Source organism: Pseudophryne corroboree, chromosome 4 (genome assembly GCF_028390025.1).
Source record: "Pseudophryne corroboree isolate aPseCor3 chromosome 4, aPseCor3.hap2, whole genome shotgun sequence".
In the NCBI taxonomy this organism is placed as follows: Eukaryota; Metazoa; Chordata; class Amphibia; order Anura; family Myobatrachidae; genus Pseudophryne; species Pseudophryne corroboree.
The window spans coordinates 737265979-737291779 of record NC_086447.1 but is presented as its reverse complement, the minus strand read 5'-3'; the positions used below and the strand labels follow the sequence as shown (position 1 = coordinate 737291779).

At 46.8% G+C, this 25801-nt stretch overlaps 1 protein-coding gene across 1 annotated transcript in view; it reads right to left on the bottom strand.

Annotated features, from left to right (window-relative positions):
* TMEM87B (transmembrane protein 87B) overlaps window positions 1-14661 on the bottom strand; it is a 113668-nt gene extending 99007 nt beyond the window's left edge. Inside the window, exon 1 of the mRNA XM_063918102.1 lies at window positions 14345-14661. Within this exon, the coding sequence (XP_063774172.1) occupies window positions 14345-14479 (135 nt within the window). The 5' untranslated portion in view covers window positions 14480-14661. The remainder of the gene's footprint in view (window positions 1-14344) is intronic.
* Window positions 14662-25801: the final 11140 nt, after the last annotated feature.

Genomic DNA, 25801 nt, shown 5'->3' with positions numbered 1-25801 from the left:
GTCGGGTCCTGTGTTCGATCCCTCTGGAGCTAATGGTGTCCAGTAGCCTAAGAAGCCCAAACTATCTCCAGTCAGGTAGGTTCGCTTCTTCTCCCCTTAGTCCCTCGCTGCAGTGAGTCTGTTGCCAGCAGATCTCACTGTAAAATAAAAAACCTAAAATATACTTTCTTTCTAGGAGCTCAGGAGAGCCCCTAGTGTGCATCCAGCTGAGCCGGGCACAAGATTCTAACTGAAGTCTGGAGGAGGGTCATAGTGGGAGGAGCCAGTGCACACCAGTTAGTCTAAAGCTTTCTTTTAGTTGTGCCCAGTCTCCTGCGGAGCCGCTATCCCCATGGTCCTTACGGAGTCCCAGCATCCACTTAGGACGTCAGAGAAATATTTTGCTGGTTGCCATGGCCAAATTAAGAGACCTAAAATAAAAGTTAAGTCACTGCAGACCTGTGCAGCACCTGTCTATAAGCACACACCACAAGAAGTCATTATGACCTGAAAGTATTTTATTCAATCACAAACTCTGGCGCTTCGGAAGAACACTAAAGCAAAAATAATCTTTGCAGATCAGTGTCACAAGAGATGACATGATTTAATAACAATCCCAGAGATACAATAACAGGTGTGGCTGCTTCCTACCACCATAGGTTTCACAGGAGCAGGCACGGGCTGGCGGCATGCTGTAATATATAATGTCAAGTGTTAAATATTAACAATGGAGCCCATCAATAAAACAAATACCTTAGTGAGTAGAATATACTGTATTTGCAGCACAACTTCTATTCATTTTAATTTAACTATATATGCAAGAATAATAAAAGCAATGACTAGATTAGTGCAATATACTACAAGTACTGTATACACAAGGTATATTTTACTTTGTCAGTCATAACAGTATTCAGGGATACCACAACATAACCACTATAGACCATAAGAATTACTGTAGAGGTAAATGCCTTCTTTCCATGGCCAATGGGATGCATCCCACTTTCACCTTGTATGTTCTCTTCGTACATGGGCTCTGTCTGGGTACGGAATTCAGAACATTGTATTCTACTGTAATTTGTGTGTATCCATGTCATAGGGAATGTAGATACAGGTTGAGTATCCCATATCCAAATATCCGAAATACGGAATATTCCGAAATACGGACTTTTTTGAGTGAGAGTGAGATAGTGAAACCTTTGTTTTCTGATGGCTCAATGTACACAAACTTTGTTTAAGACACAAAGTTATTAAAAATATTGTATTAAATGACCTTCAGGCTGTGTGTATAAGGTGTATATGAAACATAAATGAATTGTGTGAATGTAGATACACTTTGTTTAATGCACAAAGTTATAAAAAAAATTGGCTAAAATGACCTTCAGGCTGTGTGTATAAGGTGTATATGAAACATAAATGCATTCTGTGCTTAGACTTGGGTCCCATCACCATGATACCTCATTATGGTATGCAATTATTCCAAAATACGGAAAAATCCCATATCCAAAATACCTCTGGTCCCAAGCATTTTGGATAAGGGATACTCAACCTGTATAGACTGCACGCTCCACTGGGGTAGAGACTCATGCGAATGACAAATATTTTCTGTAAAGCGCTGTTTATGGGGGTCATTCCGAGTTGAGTGCTAGCTGCTGTTGTTCGCAGCACAGCGATCAGGCTAAAAATCGGCATTTCTGCATATGCACCGCAATGCGCAGGCGCGTCGTACAATGAGCATCGTGGGTTTACTAACGAACATTCCTGTCGAACGGCCGGACGCAGGAAGATTGACATGAAGTGGGGGTTTCTGGGTGTGAATTGACCGTTTTCAGTGAGTGCTTAGAAAAACGCAGGCGTGGCAGAAAAAACGCAGGGCTGGCTGGGCTGGTGTGCGACATCAAAAGCCGTCCCTCCGTCATTAGAATCAACGCACATGAAGAGTAACTACAGGGCTGGTCTTGTTTTGCACAAAAAGATTTTGCAGGTGCTCTGCAGCACAAGCGTTCGCACTTCTGCAAAGCTAAAGTACACTCCCCAGTGGGCGGCGACAATGCGTCTGCACGGCTGCTAAACGTGGCTAGCAAACGATCAACTCGGAATGACCCCCTATGTTCAATTGATTTTCGTTTTTAAATAGATGTGTTTCCCATGTATTCAACAAATAAAAAGAACAAACGTTTTCTGACTGTCCAAGCTCACAGAAAATAATCACTGAAAACACCCAGCATTCAGGTGGGCATAAAAAGAAAAGAAAAGGAAGAGGTGAACTTCCAAATGATAATAAGCAAACATTAAAAACCACTTAACTGGCGATTTTTGCCTTCAAAACTGTTCATAACATAGATTTTTCAATTTCTTTTATTTAACACCTTTTTTTTAAATATTCAAATATTATATTATGCACATCTGCAGAACAAATCTCTGCATCAAAAACGGGGGGGGGACACAGTGGGGCGGCACAGTTGCATGTGATATGACCATGCCACTTAAGTGGTTAAGTTTATATTTTGAGTGACACAAATGAACAATTAGTGCAGGTGGAACCCAGAATAAAAGTTAAAACAACAAAGTGTGTAACATTACATTTGCCTGAATAGGTAGTGTTTTCTTTTAGGGAATTCACCTGAAATAGGTGTGAAATATCATGTATAAAATGTGCAGTGACCTCTCCAGTGCATGATGGAGATCTGCAATGTGCTTCATATAAAATACAGAAAACTGAACGGAACACTTTCAAAACGCCGACATTCACAATGTTGACAACTCACAACAAGCCAATTTGTTCACAAGCTTAGGGTTAAACATCTGCCATAAACATCCTGTGCATGCCGACGTCCTGACATTCTGGAATTCAACATTATGTGCCACACCCAACAGAACACCAGAGTATTCTCTTCAAAATACCCTCATTTCATACATGCTATAGATACACCAATTATAGGCGATTTTCCCAACTGCAGACTACTACTTCATTTCATTGAATGTTACACATAACTGCCCCCCCCCCCCCCCCCTCTTTATTCTGGGTTCTATTTGCACTTCTTCTTTGACACATTAGATTCACCTTGGAGCTATGTATGGGATCTTCTATCAAACTACTCATATACAGATTTATTATAAGATACAAGTAACATGCATCATCATCATCTGGTCACTGTTGTCATTTTGTTCTAAATTTCAAAATGTAAACTTGCCTGACTGAAGGCCACCAAGACACAATTATTAAATGCCCTTCTGTACACGGCAACAATATTAAAAACAGATTTGAAGAAGACATTTTTTCACCTATTTGTCGCCTAAATATCATAAATTTGGTGCTCAAGGGAAGGGTTGATAGTAACCAAAACTTCAAGAGTAGAAAAAACACCCATTTGCTGCCAAACACTGAAAAACAGACAAAAATTGTCATACAAATTGGTTAAATCCATCCGTTTTAAACAATTCGTCTGAACAAACGTTTTGTCAGTTTTCCGGCATTTCGGAGCAAACGGTCAATTGTAATTTGCTCCCATACATTACCAGATTTTCGTTCCATCCTGCCAGATTGGACAATAAATCTTTAGGTGTATGGCCAGCCTAAAGGTGCATACACACTAGGTGATATTTTAAACAATATCACTCATATTCACTCTTCTGAACGATATTGTTTGTAATATCGCCCAGTGTGTATGCACTATGTGACGAACGATGCATGCTCCCGCAGGTAGTCAACGCATACCCTGTCGTCCATACATGTAGGTCAATCTGTGGATAGCGTTGATTATACCATGCTGTCGAATGCACCATGGCCCCCACTACCCCCATGCCATTTTTCGGCACTGGCGACATCGGCAAATGTGTACAGACTTGCCGATACCTGCCCCATCGCGCACGATATCGCTGGGTACACATATCGCATAGTGTGTACCCAGCATTAGCCAAATTTATCCAATCACCTATCTTTAAATATCAGGTATGCTGCTATTACTGTACACAACAGTGGGATGCCACTGTATACACACACCCATGAAAGCACCACCTACACCAGGCATTCCCAACCACGGTCCTCAAGGCACACCAACAGTGCAGGTTTTAGTGATATCCAGGCTTCAGCACAGATGGTTAAATCAAAATAACTGAGCTACTAATTAAGTCACCTGTGCTGAAGCCTGGATATCACTAAAACCTGCACTGTTGGTGTGCCTTGAGGACCGTGGTTGGGAAAGCCTGACCTACACACAATTGTGGGCTGTTCTCCTCTTTGCATTACATTCTACTGTGCAAGTACATGGCAAAGTGCCACCACAACCTACTTTTGGTCAACTTACAAAGTTGCATACAGTCACAGGGATCACATGAATACATACGTGAATGTAAACAATGGCTTAGCATTTTTCTAGCCATGGCCGAATAAAAGCCAATTAAATAAAAAAATAAAAAACCTGTACTTTACTACCAGTTTGAAGTTCAAAGATAATCTACTGTATAACTATTTTTACTGCATGTAAAAGAAAGTCACTATGATTTTATGCTTCATAAAGTCAAATTATAAATAAAATTTAAAAAAAGAAAAGAAAAGAAGAAGAAAACCATGAAAAGCAGGTTATGTTTAGTTAGTGTTCACTCTAGACTGTTTTAGCAGGGCGCCGCGCCCTGCCCGTTTTTTAGCAGGCAAAACCCGCCCTGCCCCTTTTGCGGCGCCCTGCTAGAACAGCCGCCCGCTTCCTGCCCTCCCGGCGTGTATATATGCCGTGCGCATGCGCGCAGCATCCATTCACGCATTGGGAGAGGGCTGGGGGAAGCCCAGCACCGACGGAGGTGCTGGGCACGCCCCCAACAGTGACGTCGCCGGCCACAGACGCTCTCTATAGTAGCGTCTGTGGGCCGCACCGCCCCCTAAAATGACGTAGGCGTGGCCACGTCCCCTAATTTGCGTGGCCACCCCCCGTTTCGGGCGCACATGTGCCCCCGGAGTCCGGCGCCCTGCCCCTTTTCACTCCTAGAGTCAACACTATTAGTGTTTTATGTAAACTGATCTTTCCACACATTCATCTTATCAACAACTTGCTGAATTACAGTACAAGGAGTACAACAATGTTAAAGGAAGTGGGCAGTATACTTCTTAAGACAGGCAGGTATGCAGATCACAAATAACTATTAACCGTCTAAGCAACATAAAGTACGCTGGTAGCGATCACTTGTTTAAAGGCATTTTGTCTAGAATAAACACAGTGCCATAAAATTTAATTTTTCCTATCAATGGGGGTCATTTAGTGTTGTTCGCTCGTTGCCGATTTTCGCAACGGAGCGATTAAGGCGAAAATGCGCATGCGCTAAGTATTTTTGCTCAAAACTTAGTAGATTTACTCACATCCGAATGAAGAATTTCCATCGTTGAAGTGATCGGAGTGTGATTGACAGGAAGTGGGTGTTAATGGGCGGAAACTGGACGTTTTCTGGGAGTGTGCGGAAAAACGCAGGCGTGCCAGGATAAAACACAGGAGTGTCTGCAGAAACGGGGGAGTGGCTGGCCGAACGCAAGGCGTGTTTGTGACGTCAAACCAGGAACGAAACGGGCTGAGCTGGTCGCAATGTAGGAGTAAGTCTCGAGCTACTCAGAAACTGCTAAGAAATTTCTATTCGCAATTCTGGTAATCTTTCGTTCGCTATTCTGCTATGCTAAGATACACTCCCAGAGGGCGGCGGCCTAGCGTGTGCAATGCTGCTAAAATCTGCTAGCGAGCGAACAACTCGGAATGACCAATATTCTAATGGGAATAAAATACTGCTTTAGCTATTTGTAACTACAGGGTGAATAGATAATATGGTACTTTTAAGCAAAAAAAAAATAAGAATTTACTTACCGATAATTCTATTTCTCGTAGTCCGTAGTGGATGCTGGGGACTCCGTCAGGACCATGGGGTTTAGCGGCTCCGCAGGAGACAGGGCACAATAATAAAAGCTTTAGGATCAGGTGGTGTACACTGGCTCCTCCCCCTATGACCCTCCTCCAAGCCTCAGTTAGGATACTGTGCCCGGACGAGCGTGCATAATAAGGAAGGATATTGAATCCCGGGTAAGACTCATACCAGCCACACCAATCACACCGTACAACCTGTGATCTGAACCCAGTTAACAGTATGATAACAACGAAAGAGCCTCTGAAAAGATGGCTCACAACAAGAATAACCCGATTTTTGTAACAATAACTATGTACAAGTATTGCAGACAATCCGCACTTGGGATGGGCGCCCAGCATCCACTACGGACTACGAGAAATAGAATTATCGGTAAGTAAATTCTTATTTTCTCTAACGTCCTAAGTGGATGCTGGGGACTCCGTCAGGACCATGGGGATTATACCAAAGCTCCCAAACGGGCGGGAGAGTGCGGATGACTCTGCAGCACCGAATGAGAGAACTCCAGGTCCTCCTCAGTCAGGGTGTGCCCCTGACCAAGTAGCAGCTCGGCAAAGTTGTAAAGCCGAGACCCCTCGGGCAGCCGCCCAAGATGAGCCCACTTCCTTGTGGAATGGGCTTTTACTGATTTTGGCTGTGGCAAGCCTGCCACAGAATGTGCAAGCTGAATTGTACTACAAATCCAGCGAGCAATCGTCTGCTTAGAAGCAGGAACACCCATCTTGTTGGGTGCATACAGGCTAAACAGCGAGTCAGATTTTCTGACTCCAGTCGTCCTGGAAACATATATTTTCAGGGCCCTGACAACGTCAAGTAACTTGGAGTCCTCCAAGTCCCTAGTAGCCGCAGGTACCACAATAGGTTGGTTCATGTGAAAAACAGAAAACACCTTAAGGAGAAATTGAGGACGAGTCCTCAATTCTGCCCTGTCAGAATGAAAAATTAAGTAAGGGCTTTTATATGATAAAGCCGCCCATTCTGACACACGCCTGGCTGAAGCCAGGGCTAATAGAATCTTCACCTTCCATGTGAAATATTTTAATTCCACAGTGGTGAGTGGATCAAACCAATGTGACTTTAGGAAACTCAAAACAACATTGAGATCCCAAGGTGCCACTGGGGGCACAAAAGGAGGCTGTATATGCAGTACCCCTTTTACAAACGTCTGAACTTCAGGCACTGAAGCCAGTTCTTTCTGGAAGAAATTCGACAGGGTCGAAATTTGAACCTTAATGGACCCTAATTTTAGGCCCATAGACAGTCCTGTTTTCAGGATATGTAGGAAACGACCCAGTTGGAATTCCTCTGTAGGGACCTTCTTGGCCTCACACCACGCAACATATTTTCGCCAAATGCGGTGAAAATGTTTTGCGGTTACATCCTTCCTGGCTTCGACCAGGGTAGGGATGACTTCATCTGGAATGCCCTTTCAGGATCCGGCGTTCAACTGCCATGCCGTCAAACGCAGCCGCGGTAAGTCTTGGAACAGACAAGGCCCCTGCTGGAGCAGGTCCTCTCTTAAAGGTAGAGGCCACGGTTCTTCCGTGAGCATCTCTTGAAGTTCCGGGTACCAAGTCCTTCTTGACCCATCCGGAACCACGAGTATCGTTCTTACTCATCTCCTTCTTATGATTCTCAGTACTTTTGGTATGAGATGCATAGGAGGGAACACATACCCTGACTGGTACACCCACAGTGTTACCAGAGCGTCCACCGCTATTGCCTGAGGGTCCCTTGACCTGGCGCAATATCTGTCTAGTTTTTTGTTCAGGCGGGACGCCATCATGTCCACCTTTGGTTTTTCCCAACGGTTTACAATCATGTGGAAGACTTCCCGCTGAAGTCCCCACTCTCCCGGGTGGAGGTTATGCCTGCTGAGGAAGTCTGCTTCCCAGTTTTCCACTCCCGGAATTAACACTGCTGAGAGTGTTATCACATGATTTTTCGCCCAGCGAAGAATCCTTGCAGTTTCTGCCATTTCCCTCCTGCTTCATGTGCCGCCCTGTCTGTTTACGTGGGCGACTGCCGTGATGTTGTCCCACTGGATCAATACCGGCTGACCTTGAAGCAGAGGTCTTGCTAAGCTTAGAGCCTTGTAAATTGCCCTTAGCTCCAGTATATTTATGTGGAGAGAAGTCTCCAGACTTGATCACACTCCCTGGAAATTTTTTCCTTGTGTGACTGCTCCCCAGCCACTCAGGCTGGCATCCGTGGTCACCAGGACCCAGTCCTGAATGTCGAATCTGCGGCCCTTTCATAGATGAGCACTCTGCAGCCACCGCAGAAGAAAACACCCTTGTCCTTGGAGACAGGGTTATCCGCTGATGCATCTGAAGATGCGATCCGGACCATTTTCCCAGCAGATTCCACTGAAAGGTTCTTGCGTGAAATCTACCGAATGGGATCGCTTTGTAAGAAACCACCATTTTTCACAGGACCCTTGTGCAATGATGCACTGATACTTTTCCTGGTTTTAGGAGGTTCCTGACTAGCTCGGATAACTCCCTGGCCTTCTTCTCCGGGAGAAAACATCCTTTTCTGGACTGTGTCCAGAATCATTCCTAGGAACATTAGACGTGTCGTCGGAAAAAGCTGCGATTTTGGAATATTTAGAATCCACTCGTGCTGTCGTAGAACTACTTGAGATAGTGCTACTCCGACCGCCAACTGTTCTCTGGACCTTGCCCGTATCAGGAAAGCGTCCATATTTCTTTTAGGAAGAATCATCATTTCGGCCATTACCATGGTAAAGACCCGGGGTGCCGTGGACAATCCAAACGGCAGCGTCTGAACTGATAGTGACAGTTCTGTACCACGAACCTGAGATACCCTTGGTGAGAAGGGCAAAATTTGGACATGTAGGTAAGCGTCCCTGATATCCAGTGACACCATATCGTCCTGGTTCGCTATCACTGCTCTGAGTGACTCCATCTTGATTTGAACCCTTGTATGTAATTGTTCAAATCTTTTAGATCTCACCGAGCCGTTTGGCTTCAGTACCACAATATAGTGTGGAATAATACCCCTTCCCTTGTTGTAGGAGGGGTACTTTGATTATCACCTGCTGGGAATACAGCCTGTGAATTTTTTCCCAATACTGCCTCCCTGTCGGAGGGAGACGTTGGTAAAGCAGACTTCAGGAACTTGTGAGGGGAAGACGTCTCGAATTTCCAATGTACACCTGGGATACTACGTGTAGGATCCAGGAGTCCACTTGCGAGTGAGCCCACTGCGTGCTGAAACTCTTGAGATGACCCCCCACCGCACCTGAGTCCGCTTGTATGGCCCCAGCGTCATGCTGCGGACTTGGCAGAAGCTGTGGAGGACTTCTGTTCCTGGGAATGGGCTGCCTGCTGCAGTCTTCTTCCCTTTCCTCTAACCCTGGGCAGATATGACTGGCCTTTTGCCCGCCTGCCTTTATGGGTACGAAAGGACTGAGACTGAAAAGACTGTGTCCTTTTCTGCTGAGATGTGACTTGGGGTAACAAAAGTGGATTTTCCAGCTGTTGCCATGGCCACCAGGTCCGATGGACCGCCCCTTTATACGGCAATACTTCCATGTGCCGTCTGGAATCTGCATCACCTGACCACTGTCGTGTCTATAAACATCGTCTGGCAGATATGGACATCACATCTACTCTTGATGCCAGAATGCAAATATCCCTCTGCGCATCTCGCATATATAGAAATGCATCCTTAAAATGCTCTATAGTCAATAAAATATTGTTCCTGTCAAGGGTATCAATATTTTCAGTCAGGAAATCCGACCAAGCCCCCCCAGCGCTGCACATCCAGGCTGAGGCGATTGCTGGTCGTAGTATAACACCAGTATGTGTGTATATACTTTTTAGGATATTTTTCAGCTTCCTATCAGCTGGCTCCTTGAGGGCGGCCGTATCTGGAGACGGTAACGCCACTTGTTTTTATAAGCGTGTGAGCGCCTTATCCACCCTAAGGTGTGTTTCCCAACTCGCCCTCACTTCTGGCGGGAAAGGGTATACCTCCAATAATTTTCTATCGGAGGAAACCCACGTATCATCACACACTTTAATTTATCTGATTCAGGAAAAACTACAAGTAGATTATTCCCACCCTACATAATACCCTTATTTGTGGTACTTGTAGTATCAGAAATATGTAACACCTCCTTCATTGCCCTTAACATGTAACGTGTGGCCCTAAAGGAAAATACGTTTGTTTCTTCACCGTCGACACTGAAGTCAGTGTCCGTGTGAGGTAAATGGGCGTTTTTACAAGCCCCTGACGGTGTCTGAGACGCCTGGACAGGTACTAATTTGTTTGCCGGCCGTCTCATGTCGTCAACCGACCTTGCATCGTGTTGACATTATCACGTAATTCCTAAATAAACCATCCATTCCGGTGTCGACTCCCTAGAGAGTGACATCACCAATACAGGCAATTTGCTCCGCCTCCTCACCAACATCGTCCTCCTACATGTCGACACACACGTACCGACACACAGGACACACACAGGGAATGCTCTGATAGAGGACAGGACCCCACTAGCCCTTTGGGGAGACAGAGGGAGAGTTTGCCAGCACACACCAAAAACGCTATAATTATACAGGGACAACCCCTTATACAAGTGTTTTCCCTTATAGCATTTTCACATATGTAATCATATCGCCAAATAAGTGCCCCCCCTCTCTGTTTTAACCCTGTTTCTGTAGTGCAGTGCAGGGGAGAGCCTGGGAGCCTTCCTCACAGCAGAGCTGAGCAGGAAAATGGCGCCGTGTGCTGAGGAGAATAGGCCCCGCCCCCTAAAACGGCGGGCTCTTCTCCCGGAGTTTGTGAGATCTGGCAGGGGTTAAATACATCCATATAGCCTCAAGGGCTATATGTGATGTATTTTAGCCATAAAAAAGGTATAATACATTGCTGCCCAGGGCGCCCCCCCCAGCGCCCTGCACCCTCAGTGACCGCTGGTATGAAGTGTGCTGACAACAATGGCGCACAGCTGCAGTGCTGTGCGCTACCTTATGAAGACTGAAAGTCTTCTGCCGCCTGTTTCTGGACCTCTGGACCTCTTCAACTTCGGCATCTGCAAGGGGGGTCGGCGGCACGGCTCCGGGACGAACCCCAGGGTGAGACCTGTGTTCCGACTCCCTCTGGAGCTAATGGTGTCCAGTAGCCTAAGAAGCAAATCCATCCTGCACGCAGGTGAGTTTACTTCTCTCCCCTAAGTCCCTCGTAGCAGTGAGCCTGTTGCCAGCAGGACTCACTGAAAATAAAAAACCTAACTTAAACTTTTATTCTAAGCAGCTCAGGAGAGCCACCTAGATTGCACCCTTCTCGGCCGGGCACAAAAATCTAACTGAGGCTTGGAGGAGGGTCATAGGGGGAGGAGCCAGTGCACACCACCTGATCCTAAAGCTTTTATTATTGTGCCCTGTCTCCTGCGGAGCCGCTAAACCCCATGGTTCTGACGGAGTCCCCAGCATCCACTTAGGACGTTAGAGAAAAAAATCTAATATTATACGCACATATACTTTGGCAAATAATCAAGTACAAATTAACTTACAACAGTTAATTAAACACTAAAAAAAAATCTTAAATAATAATGAAAGATACAAAGTGCATACATAATTCTGTTAGCGCAGGAGCTTGTGATTTGTAGTTGCTAGAACATTAATAAGAAGGTTAAAAGAAGAGCAGGCAGCTTTGGGTAGAAAAACAATGGAACAAATAAGAATTACGGGCATGACAGAAGACACGTAAGTACAGAGTACAGATCCTAGGAAACAACTAGGTCGCTAACATGTAGCATTCCAAACCTAATTATATACCAGTGCTTTCCTGTAACTACAGTAGGACATTGGTGTTGCAAGATGTGCTTTATAGCCCAGAGTATCCCAAACTCCGTCATTATGAGTCTAGTTAACTGCATTAAATTGACTGAGGTACTAATTAAGGGGGTGATGTATGAAAAACGTCCTAACGGACGTTATGTGCCTGTGGGCGTATCACCACATTATCGTGGTGATATGCCCCCACCCGCCGCCACAATGTATTATTTGCATGCCTGCCGATGAGGGAGGTCACCTGTAGTGTGATATACCTTCTTCCACATCGGCGAAGCCGTTATCAGCGCAGCAGTCTGTGCGCATGCGCCCTTCTCCCCTCCTTCCAGCAGGCGCTGCTGGCGGCCTCCAGCGCATGCGCCAACGGAGGTTTGAGGAAGTGTTTGTCCGGGAACAATAAAGTTTTTTCATCTCAATTTCATTAACAAAAAAAAAAAAACATCCACGATTGAGGGTAACACAAAGCGCCTGGCCGGGGAAGGCGTACCGGCATGGCGGACGTAAGAGTCTTAAAGTCACAGCAGAGGCAATCATACATTGCCTTTGCCCTTCGTTTGACAATCACCCCTGCGGGGAAGCAGTAAGTGGCGGGGGCCGTTCATACATTAGAGGGAAGCGCAAAACACAGGCTTAAGGTGCGCTGTGGTCAGCGGAAACCACGGCGCACTTTCATACATCTCCCCCTAAGTCACATATATTCAAGAATGGGCATCTTTAAAATATGCACAGGTGGAGTACGGGAAACTCTGTATATAGCCAACTAGCTCTTCATCAACTGCACTAATGAACACTGGCACAGAAGCAAAAGATGCTTTTACCAAAACCAAACATCTGACAAACTGCACTAGAAACATATTAATCCGATTATCTGGTTTCTAGAGACAACACCTCTGTTTTCCTTTGAACCAGATTTCATTAGTGTGCACAGTGCTCATGGATAAACTTGGAACTATACACAATGGTATTTAATATAACAGGAAGAAGCAACGTGACCCTTGAAGGGTGTACGGCAGGTGGCAATGAGCGCGATATGCAGTCATAAGTTGACATCCCCAATATTGACCCCAGAATGTAGAATGTTATGATGTCAACATGGTTAAAATGTTGATATTTGGAAAATACTGACACAGTGAAAATGTCAAAGTTAGCATTATGTTTAGCTTTAGTTGTTGACATAGCAGTGTCACCATGTTTATAAGTTGGCATTGTGCCTGACGACATGAACATTTCAACATGTTCTCTGTTGACACACAGTACATGTCGACATTTTCCATGCCAACATAACATAAGCATCAACTGAGCACAGCATAGCAGGAAAGGGTTCCAGCTCAGAACACGGGACCCCATAGGTTAGCATAACTGAACTGCTTCATAAAATTTGTTTTGAACAATAAAACGTGTATGCCCACCAGGCTTTGGGCTCTGTAGGTCACTCCGCTTGCCACAGGTTACTGTTCCTAATAGATGTCCACGTGGACAGTGTTCTCAGGCAGTTTAGTTATGCTAACCCAGGGGGTCCCAAGTTCTTAGCTTGAGCCGCAGGAAAGGAACACATACAGGGGCAGATGTATTACGCCTGGAGCAATTATAATTGCAAGGTAATAACGCACCAGCTAATCAGCTCCTGTTGATTTACATATTGGAGCTGATTGGCTGCTGCGCGATCACCTTGCACTTATCACTGCTTTATCACTTCTCCAGGCTTAATACATCTGCCCCACTGTATCTTACAGGAAAAGATGAAACAATGCAGAAACACAACAGTAGCAACTGCAGGACATGTCCCGGGGAAATGTATGAAAACATCAGGAAGAAGATAAAGTGTGAGCAGTTGGCCATAGCAACCAGCTTCTGTCATTTACCTGGCACAGCATGTAAAATGACAGTTATCAGCGGATTGGTTGCTTTGGGCAACTCCTCCACTTCATCTCCCTCTAAGGTTTGATACATTCCTCCACCAATGGGGGTCATTCCGAGTTGATCGTAGCTGTGCTAAATTTAGCACAGCCACGATCATCTTCCCTAACATGCGGGGGGACGCCCGGCACAGGGCTAGTCCACCCCACAGGGCTAGTCCCCCCCCCCCCCCCCAAAAAAAAACACATACACACAAATACAAAAGCATGGCACAGCGGCGATGCTTTTGTATGTGTGGAGTAACTCTCGGCCAGCGCAGCTCCTGCGGCTGGCCAGGAGTTGATCGTCGCTGCCACTGGCCGCAGCGGCTGCGTGAGACGTTACGCAGACGCCGTGGCCCGCCCCCTCCCAACGTTGGCCGGACCGCGCCCCCTAAACAGCGGATTAACGCCGCCGTGCAGCCACCTCTCACCCTGCGACCGCCTCTGCCTGTCAATCAGGCAGAGGCGATTGCTACTGAACGACAACCACTGCGGCGCCGGTGCATGCGCAATTCCATCCCAATCGCTGCACTGCGATAAACTGCAGCGAGCGATCGGGGCGGAATGGCCCTCAATGTCCCAAGGACAGCAATTCCTTTGCACATGGGCATGCTGAGACTTGCAGTTCCACTACTATATTCCAGCAACCTCTGCCTTTAAATATCCCGCTCCCAGAGTCAGTGTATCCCTGTGACAGCAGCCAGTTACATAGTGACAGGAGAGACAGGAGCATCACATGATGTCACTCACACTGGAGACCGTCGCTGTCCAGATACCAGGCTCCGGTACTGCCTCCACCCCTGCCGGCACAGCTAGGCCTAGCCACAGCGAGAGAGCAGCCAGAACCGCCGTGGCCAGGGGACTAGCGCCGCGGGCGGCGACCATGCTGAGTACGCTGCCGACTCCCCCGGTGCCTGTGTGTACGTCTTCCTCTAGAAATCAGCGCGGTGACGGCTCCCTGTGCCAACCCGGACTCTGCTCACCTGGCCGGCTGTGACATCACCGGCTCACCTGGAGGCAGAGCCACATTGGAAGGGGAGTTTTTGGGTTAGTATTTTGCTCAGCTTTACAATTAACAGAGGGTAACCTGGTATGTAAAACATGTGCAAAACACGTCCTCACTGTCGTGTCATTGATTGTAGAGCGGTCGACATTTTTCTGAAGACGATATTTCAATATAGGCTTATACTATGGTCGCTGCAAACATGGCTCCTGTGAAATCGACAACTGTGGCTGTGTCTCTCTTGCTGGGATGCTCAGTGCTCACAACATACTGCCGCAGTTATCCCCTGTGCTGTGCCTGGCTGTGGGGGAATGTACAGAGTACAGTTACAGTGCACATCTGATGACACTGAGGTGCACTAGGTGGTGATCTCTGAGAACACGATGAAGAGCCACAACAAGACAGGCAACTCTCACAGCAACAGTTTCCAGTAGTTAATACTTTTAATTGGCTTACAACTTATTAATACAATTTTCCAGACTGGCTTTAAAATGGAAAATGGTGGGGCTTAATGGAAATATTGAGCCTTATAAAGAGTCAGTCAGAAACACGACTCAGAATACGACGCAAGGATGCTAATTTATGTGGATGCAGTTTGTGGGTCCATATGCGACTGTGAATAAGGCCCATTATCATCGTTTAGCTGTAAGTAGGCTTTACCATACTGTGGGGCCCATAGTTGCTCTAGGCATAGGCAAACTAGGCATATGCCTAGGGCATTTGGTATGCCTAGGGGCACAAGCAGGTTCTGCAAAAATCATACAATAAAAACAGAACAAAGACATATATAGTTGATGGTGAAAGTGCAGAATCAGTCTCACAGTGGGAATGTTGGGATGTATACAGTATGGTGTGCATGGCAATGAATGGATGTTTTGAAGTAGCTATGCCTCTCCATGTGATGTTGTCATCGCTTTGCCCTGATTCATTGGTCTTCAATATTGGCAGTGTACATGAGACAAAGTAAAGAGGGAGTTCATGAGAATTTATAATCTATAGCAGGGTTTTATGGCAACAGGACTTGCAAGTCAGATGTGGCACACAGCACACGTTTAAGCTACACAGCATCACTCTGGCTAGCTCCCAGTTGGGAGAGTGAGGAGAGGACCATCTGGGACTGTGAGCAGAAGTGCGGGCGCTGTGCTTTTACACTGCTGGAGGGGGAGGGCTTGCGGGTGTGTCACGTGACATTATCCTGTACACAACAAAAAGGAGTTAACATTCAGAATCAGTGCTGCACATTGGGGGGTGAGGTAAGGGCCGTCTTAACAGCAGTGTAGGGCCTTGGGCAGAGTAATATACTGGGGACCCTACCCATTCGCCAGTGGTGGTTGTGGGGAAGGGGGTGTTCTGTCAGCACCAGCTTTGATATCCTGAGGGCAGTATATCCTGTAGGACAGGCCTGGCCAACCTGTGGCTCTCCAGCTGTTGTAAAACTACAAGTCCCATCATGCTTTGCCACATTTTTGCTATTAGGGAATGCTTAAACTGTGGCAAGGCATGCTGGGATGTGTAGTTTCACAACATCTGGAGAGCCACAGGTTGGCCAGGCCTGCTGTAGGACCTGGAGCAGTAAATCATGCTAATTATTCCTTACTGCACAGATGGTGGGAAATGAAACTGTAGAAGGGGGCATTGGGGTAATTGAAGGGGCCCCGGTACATGACTTCCAGGGTGGTAGGGGGTGTTTAATACGCAGGGGAGGGGAGGATAGGGGAGTGGGCTTAATATTCATAATTTCTGCTGCGGGGTACACTGTGATTCCACAGGGAATTACATCAGGGGTGTAGAGTTGGATCTAGATCCGAGGCACCAACAGGCTAAAAGCTTTGACTGTTCCCAGGATGCATAGCGCCGCCTCCTCTATATCCCCGCCTCCAGGCACTGGAGCTCAGTTTGTAAGTTGGTGCCTGCAGTGCAGGCAGATATCAGGGATGGCTGCGCTAGGCAGCCCTGAAAAGAGCTTTTTGAGGAAAAGAAGACTTCCAAAGGGCCGCAGCACAGGCACTTAGAAGTGCTATATGTAAGTCTGACATATCGTGCTGCGGCTCCCTGACCTCCCCCAGCGGCGGTGTATACTCCAGCGCCCTGGTTGCGGAGGGCTCCGGTCACTTCAGGCACACACCCGCCGCTGTTCTCCTGGATCGCGTGGCCGCATCTTCAGGAGGAGGTAAGAGGGTCCCCCAGGCGGGACCCACTGAAATCGCAATCCGGCGCGGTCTCCAGGAGACGGACCGCGCACGCAGGCGTGGACACTGTGGCCGTACAGGGACCCCACTAGACCACCAGGGCAAGGGGCACAGGTCGGATTGCTAATAATCCGTTTTCTATAGGCCCCGCAGTACCCGGTGGTGAAGTCCAGCAGAGGGGAAAGGGTGCTGACCTGTAGCCCTACCCCCAGCCGACATTTGCTGCAAATGTTCCCGCCCTGGGGGTAAATTTACTAAGATGGGAGTTCTATTTAAGATGGGATGTTGCCCATAGCAACCAATCAGATCCTACTTCTCATTTATCTAGCACCTTCTAGAAGTTAATACCTAGTATCTGATTGGTTGCTATGGGCAACATCTCATCTTAAATAGAACTCCCATCTTAGTAAATTTACCCCCTGGAACTGCATCTCTCTTCTCCCTCACTCCCTGATAGCATTTGGGCGCCATTACACAGAGCTGCGCTGATCCTGGGACTGCTGGGCAATGTCTCCTCTGTAAAGCTGGCTGCCTTATCAGCGCTGTGCATTTACAGGACACTTAAGTATTCTACATATCGGGGGTAATTCTGAGTTGATCGCAGCAGCAAGTTTGTTAGCAATTGGGCAAAACCATGTGCACTGCAGGGGGGGCATGAGTAACGTGCAGAGAGAGTTAGATTTGGGTGGGTTATTTTGTTTCTGTGCAGGGTAAATACTGGCTGCTTTATTTTTACACTGCAATTTAGATTTCAGTTTGAATACACCCCACCCATATCTAACGCTCTCTGCACGTGTTATATCTGCCCCTCCTGCAGTGCACATGGTTTTGCCCAACTGCTAACAAAGATGCTGCTGCGATCAACTCAGAATTAGGACTATCATTTAGACAGTGTTAGTTAAGAACAAGTGCATAAGTACAGGGATATTTAGTACAAGTATCCTGTGATATACATCCAGTCTTTACTGTGCATTGTTATATCTGTATACATACATAGCTTTACTTAGTAGTCCAGTTTCTTAGTATTGCTAGTCCAGTGCAGTTTGATTGTTGTTTGTAATAATTTCTGCATTGTACATGTGATTGTGTGTGCCAGTAGCTGCTGTGTGGTCTCTATTCCGTGTATCTCACACATATTGCTATCCCTATATTCTACACCCTGAAAGGGGCTAAGTGCATCAGGGTTCTCATATAATATAGTGTTCCACAGAATATACCATACCTCCCAACTTTTAACTTGTCATAAGCGGACACACGCGTGGCCGAAAAGGGGTGTGGCCTAGGAAAAGGGGGTGTGGATTTGCGGAGGAACCGCGATCGCGAGCCATGCCCCCATTTTCAGAACTGAGGGGGCATGCCCAGCGCTCTGTGAGCCGCTGGCATGCCCCCTCTCCCTCTGACTCCAGTGAATAGACGCTGTGCGCATGCGCACAGCGTCTATTCACCGCTGCTCTGCTAAGCAGGGCAGCGAGAGACAGAGCCTCCCAACTGCCCCCCCCACTGCGGGACACTGCGGCCTGCAGGTGGGACAGTGGGACAGTCCCCAAAAAATGGGACTGTCCCGTGAAAATCGGGGCAGTTGGGAGGTATGATATACTACTTTCGTAATTTGCTCTGTGTGTTTCAGTCACCATATACCAATTAAATTCTCTGTTTGTGCTCTGCTTTGCAGTCACACTATACAGGTTTTTTTTTTGTCAGGTACTTTGCTGGTTATATTGTACTATTACGCCCTAAGGTTATGCTTCCAAATAATGTCTGCTAAACAGGGCGGTAAATCTATGGCTGATCTTGCACCATGCAGTGCTGACGCCATGGATTGCTCGGAGGAAAACATTGCAGCTGAGGGTTCAGGTATCGGGGGTTCTATACCCCTCAGTCAGTCTGCAGCACCAGGGAGCACACCAAGACCCACCTTGGGCTGCTTTTTCTAATTTACTGACTATGCTAGTAATTAGACTTGCGCCCCCTGTGGGACCTCCTGTGCCATTACAGCCACATATTGTCCCTGCGGTTAATCAGTTATCGGCAGATAATCTGTCCACTCAGTTACAGCAATTAAATCAGTCTTTGGCTAAACAAAAACCTAATCCTCGCCCGCCTAGGACCAAGGGGTCCTCGAAGCGGCCATTACTTCCTCACAATCCACACATGTTTCGGATACTTCATCTGATGAAGATGGCATATATACTGACCCCTCAGACACTGATGCAGATGCTTCTGATGGGAAATCTATTACACAGGTGGATGTTCCTGACCTCTTGGAGGCTATCAGACTCATTCTTCAAATTGATGATGACGCAGAACCTACAAATACCTCTAAGAAACCTGATTAGTTCAAGCGTCAGAAGGTTACTAAATTAGTTTTACCCCATTCTGACCATTTGTTTGACAAACGTCAGGAATCCTGGGAATATCCAGGAAAGAAATTCTCCCTGTCTGGGAAGATGCTGGCTCGTTATCCCCTCGCTGCGGAGCTAAGTAAAAATTGGGAAACACCATCTCCGGTGGACTCACAGGTCGTGCGTCTGGTGGTGTCATCTGCTCTGCCTGTCACTACCATCACCTCTCTGAAGGAACCGACGGATAAGCGTGTGGAGGGTTGCATAGGAGCCACTATTGCAGCTTCTTGGGCTGCAAAAGCTATTGAAGCCTGGGTTCAGGAAGTTGAAGCGGAGCTACCGTCTGATTTTCCTGATAATGCTAGACAGTGTCTGTCATATATTATTACAGCCTCTCATTATATTCAGGAGGCGGCATCTGATGCCGGTGTTCTGGTGGTCAAAGCGTCTACTTCGTCCATTCTGGCTCGCCGGATTCTCTGGTTGCGGTCCTGGTCTGTAGATCTGGACTCTAAAAAGACCTTGGAGGTGATCCCCTTTAAAGGAAACCTCCTTTTTGGGAAGGATCTCAACAAAATTGTTGCTGACTTAGCATCCGCTAAGACTGCCTGTCTGCCTAGTGCTAATCCTTCGGCTCCGAAGGCTAAAAGTACCTCCTTTCGCTCCTTTCGACCTCCAAGTAAAGCAAAGGGTCAGGCGTACCCGAAACAGGCTCGCACTTCCAAATCCACTAAGCCCAAACCTAAACGTTCCTGGGCTGCCCGTCAGTCTGCTTCCAAAACAGACAAGCCTGCTGCATGACGGGGCGGGCCTCCCCCAGGGGAACCCCAGGGTGGGATGCCGACTTCTGCGGTTTGCTCAGGTATGGTTACAGACCACTTCAAACGCCTGGGTAAAGGAAGTCGTCACTCACGGATACGCCATCTCTTTCAAGAAACGTCCCCCTCGCCAGTTTTGCTCAACGAACATCCCTTTGGATCTGGTAAAAGCAAAAACTCTCCATTTGGTGGTACAATCCCTCCTGGACACAGGAGTGATAGTGCCGGTGCCTCTGGCTCAGAGAGGCAGGGGGTACTATTCAACATTGTTCCTAGTTCTGAAACCAAATGGTTCCTCCCGGCCCATTCTCAACCTCAAGTCTTTGAACAAATATGTGAAGGTTTCCAGATTTCGTATGGAAACTCTTCGCTCTATTGTTTTGGCCTCGGAGCCCATGGACTATATGGTATCCCTGGATATACAGGATGCTTACCTGCATATACCTATTGCCATGTCGCATCAGCAATACCTGCGGTTTGCTACTGACAACCTACATTTTCAATTCCAGACATTACATTTGGCCTGACCATGGCTCAGAGAATCTTCACCAAGGTCATGGCGGTCATGATGACTCTGCTCTGCCGTCAGGGTATCAGGATCCTGCCATATCTGGATGACTTGTTGATCCTGGAGAACTCTCCAGAGGTTTTCCTCCGTCATCTGGAAATGACGGTCAAATTCCTACAAGCCCACGGGTGGCTCATCAACTGGAAGAAATCCTCACTGGTCCCTGCTCAGAGCATGGTGCACCTGGGGGCATAATTGGACACCCACAACCAACGGTTGTTCTTGTCTCCAGAGAAAGTCCTGAAACTTCAGGACAGAATAAGATGCTTTCTATCTCGCCCACGTGTGTCGATACACTCGGCGATGCAAGTGGTGTCGGCTTTTGACATAGTGGAGTACGCTCAATTTCATTCCCTCCCTATGCAGAGGTTAATCCTTGCCAAATGGGACAGCCTGCCTCACCGGATCAGGACTCACATGATCTCCTTGACTCCGGAGGTTCGCCTGTCACTAACCTGGTAGCTACAGGACCAGCAATTGAGCAGGGGTCGTCCTTTCTGGATCTCCAACTGGATCCTTCTGATGACGGATGCCAGTCTGCAGGGTTGGGGCGTGGTGTTCGAGCAACACTCTCTTCAGGGTCGATGGTCCAGGGAGGAACCTCTCCTCCCGATAAACATTCTGGAGTTGCGGGCAGTGTTCAATGCTTTGAAACTGGCCCTGCCTCTGGTACAGAACAGGCCTGTTCAAGCACAGTCGGACAACGCCACCACGGTGGCGTACATAAATCATCAAGGCAGCACACGAAGCCTCATGGCAATGATGGAAGTGTCAAAGATTCATCTTTGGGCAGAATGTCATCTGCCGGTCATATCGGCGGTGTTCATTCCGGGGGTCCTCAACTGGGAAGTGGACTTCCTCAGTCATCAGAATGTACACGCCGGAGAGTGGAGTCTTCATCCGGAAGTCTTTCAACTCCTAGTGGACAAGTGGGGCCTACCAAATGTAGACGTGATGGCGTCTCGACACAATCACAAGGTTCCGGTCTTTAGAGCAAAAACAAGGGATCCTCAAGCAGCATTCGTGGTCGCCCTGTCAATTCCATGGAACTTTCAGCTGCTGTACGTGTTCCCTGCAGTGTCACTCCTGCCCAGGGTCATTCAAACTATGTTGAAGGCCCGTAAACCGGCTTCTGCTCGGATTTATCATAGGGTCTGGAATTCTTACTTCACCTGGTGTGTGGCTAAGAATTGTGATGTATACAAGTTCAGTACTGCCAAACTCTTGGCTTTCCTGCAACAGGGCCTGGACTTAGGCCTTCGTCTGGCCTCTCTCAAGGTTCATATTTCTGCCTTGTCGATATGGTTTCAGAGAAAAATTACGACTCTGCCTGATGTTCATACATTCACTCAGGGTGTTTTACGGATTCAACCTCTCTATGTTCCCCCTGTGGCTCCTTGGTATTTGACGGTTGTTCTGGATGCCTTACAAGAGTCTCCGTTTGAACCTCTTGAGTCTGTGGACCTTGAGTGGCTTACTCTTAAGGTCTTGTTTTTGCTGGCTATTGCCTCTGCTAGACGGGTTTCTGACTTGGGTGCCTTGTCCTGTCGGTCACCCTTTCTTTTTCTTTTTTTAACATAATTTTTTATTGAAGCAATATATGCAATACATACATAAACATTCACTATATTTCAAATCTTCGGTAGAAGGGTATCACATGAAAATAGAGCAAGGAAGAATACATTTGAGTCCTTAATCAAGGGACACATCCATTATAAGCAAACAACAGGATCACATCTGCATGAAACAAGTCCCCGGATACCATCGGCTCCACCGATCCAAAATCTAACTCAGTCGATTGACCCAGACTTATACATTCTTAAGAAAGAAAAGAAAAAAAAAAAAGACCCGTAGCCGTACCTGCCCTCCTCACCCATCGGCCCATGAAACCCTGAGTGTCATTCAACTTCAGAGCACAATTGGCAGGTCTCCCGCAGCCATTCTAGTTAGAAACCATTCTGTATTGGACAACGAGTCGTGGAGCTGTGTCCTAACCGTTGTCGACAAGGTCGTTATATAGCTCTCCCAAACTTCAAAAAAATTACGTATCTTAGTGTCTTTTTCCAGCAGGACGCTTATCCACTCCATCCTAAAATGGTAGAATAGTTTGGCTTTAAATAATGATAGAGTAGGTGGATCCCTTGCTATCCACACCTGCAGAATGGCTTTCCTAGCCGCTATACTAACTGCCAGCAGCAGGTTTTTACTGCCCAAAGAGAGGCGTTGATTCGGTGGTAGGATACCGAAGAGCGCCCACTCCGGATACAACCTCTAATAGTTCAAGTTCACCAGATTGGCCGTCAAGTAGTTTCTTATCTGTATCCAAAACTGTCTGATTATAGGGCATGTCCACAGGCAGTGAAATAGATCCGCCTGGAGAGTGCCACATTTCCAACATGCATGTGTGTCAGCAAGTCCTATCAAGTGTCGTCTATGGGGCGATAAATAAGTCCTATGTAAAATATTAAGAGACATTTCTTTATACCTAGAGGAGGGAAATAATTTGCAGGCTTTAACGTGTGCCGCCAGTAAGTCTGTAGTCTCAATGTCTGAGAGACTATTCTTCCAAGACAGAATACCTCCCAGTCCTTTCGAGTAATCTAGGACGTTTCGAAAGTACCCATATGCAGTCGAAATTGCCTTACGAACCTTAGGGGTTTGTCTCAGCATTCTATCTAACGGATTGTCCCAATCTCCAGGGGAAAAACATCTGATAATGGATGAAACATAGTGTTGAGCCAAAAGAAAGGCCACAGGACAGGCCAGCAAAGTTGGATATTTAGTAGTGGCCTCCTGGAACGTTAGCGACCTCGAGCTCCGCATGTCCACTAAATCGCCGATCTTGGACACTCCCCCCAGCCGCCATATATTAAACGGATATTGTGCCCGACCATCCTGGAAGTCAGGATTAGCCATGAACGGAAGATGTAATGATTTGTGGGCATTTAGATTAAGTTTATGTCGCATATCTGTCCATAGCTTCTTAATGTTCCACAATAATGGGTTTCTCCTCAGCTCGTCGGACACCTCCTGATCATGCAGATGTAGAAAGGTAATTAGATCCCCCCCTTGTTAAAATTCTCTATCTAAGTCTGTATTTGTGTATGTGTTGTCATTGTGCATCCAGTCATGTAGGTATCGTAGTTGGGCCGCCTGGGAGTACCAGAGTATATTAGGGAAGTTAATACCTCCGTTTCCTGCAGTCTGTTGGAGTTTGATCAACGCTATACGTGGTCTCCCTCCCTGCCAAATAAATCTTCTAAAAAGAAAATTGAGACGTTGAACGTCTTTAGGTAGAAGTGCATGTGCCATGGCTTGAATGAAGTACATCAGGTGGGGGAATGATATCATCTTAATCAAGCTAGCCCTCCCCAAATATGATAAAGGCATTGATTTCCAGGTCTCGAGTTCCGTTTCAATTGTTCGAATGGCCGAGGTAAAGTTTAGGGCATATAATCGCTCCGGCTTTCTCGGTATTCTAATCCCTAGTTAGGTTATGTGATCTGAACTCCATTGTAATGGTAGGTTCCTCACTCCCTGTTTCAAAAAGGAACCATTCCCCAATCTGAGTGCCACCGATTTTGCCCAGTTAACATTGAAGCCTGAAACTTGTCCATAAGCCTGCAGTAGATTAAATATATGGTTCAATGAAGCCTCCGGGTCTGAGATATATAGCAGTAGATCATCGGCAAAAGCAGTACGTTTTAGGTCTCTGCGACCAACCTGAATTCCCTGAAACTGGGTATCACTTAACAGCAAACGATGTAGGGGATCTATGGCCAAATTGAACAGCAGGGGGGACAAGGGGCAACCTTGCCGCGTGCCACGATGCATAACCACCGGGTTGCTAATATGTCCATTGAGCAAGAGGGTAGTTGAGGGAGAATCGTATAAGTAGCGAATAATGTCAATGAAGTCTTGATGGAATAGTCTACGTTCTAAGACCTTGAATAGATGGGGCCAGAGTACTGTGTCGAAGGCCTTAGTGGTGTCTAAGCTGAGGAGTATATTTTTGGAGTGGGGCGATTCAGCAGAAGCTATAACTGCCTCGACTGCCGCCCTAATTCCCTTAACCGAATGAGTATTGCGAACAAAGCCAAGCTGGTGATTAGTTAAAGTGTGGGGGAGAATAGTTTGTAGCCGGTCTGCTAAAATCTTAGTAAATAGTTTTATGTCGGTATTTAATAACGTAATGGGCCTGTATGAGGTCACCAATTGTGGGTCTTGTGCGGGCTTGGGGATTAAAATAGTGTGTGCTGTTGTGAAGTGTTGAAAAGGGGAGCGATGATGCAAAAGGTTGTTGAACAGTTCCAGCAGAGTCGGAATTACGTGAGGTTGGAGAATTTTATAAAATTCATTGGAGAGGCCGTCAGGGCCTGGAGACTTGTGTAATTTGAGTTTGGACATTGCCGCGACTAGTTCCTCCTCGGTGATAGCTCTCACCAGTAAATCCGACTCTGCGTTCGTTATTGGTGGCAGTATTGTGTCTGGTAGGAGCGTGGTATGGGTAGATTCGCTGAAGGGGAGGTCAGAGTATAGGTCAGCGAAGTAAGATTCAAAATGGTCTAATATGTCAGGGGAGTTGGTAAGGAGTTGTCCTGAGGCACGGTGTCTAACAGCTGTTATGAATTTGCGAGTGGTTTTTTTCTTAGCCATATTTGCCAATAGCTGACCGGATTTATTTCCCCATTGATAATATTTATGAGAAGAAAATACCACGTCACGCTTTGCTTGCGCTAGCAAGTGATCGTTTAAGAGCTGCTTAGCCTGTAGATAAAGCTGCAAAGACTCCTCAGTCTGTAGGGTAAGGTGACGCTGCAATGCATTGGTTAATTCTGAGTGTAAGGTGTTGTAAATCGCCAAATTTTTCTTTTTCAATCTATGAACATACTCAATAATTTGACCCCTTAGAACTGCTTTTGCCGCACCCCAAAGAATAGTTGGGCGGTCCCAGTGTTCCAGGTTATCGTCTAAATAGTTGGCCCAGTTCGTTATCAAAAATTACCGAAAATCATCACAGTTATAGAGATAACTCGGAAACCTCCAAATCCTAGAGCCCCCCGACTGAAGAGTTCTTCACAGCGTCAATGTCACAGGAGCGTGGTCCGATATCAAAATGTTGTGGATATCAGCTTGCATGACTTGCGTAACCAGGGAGTCTGCAACCAAGATGGAGTCAATCCTGGACCAGGAGCTATGAACCCCGGAGAAGAAAGTAAATGATCTGTCAGAGGGATTAAGGAGACGCCAAACATCAGTAAGCTGAAGTGAGGCTTTTAATGTTTGG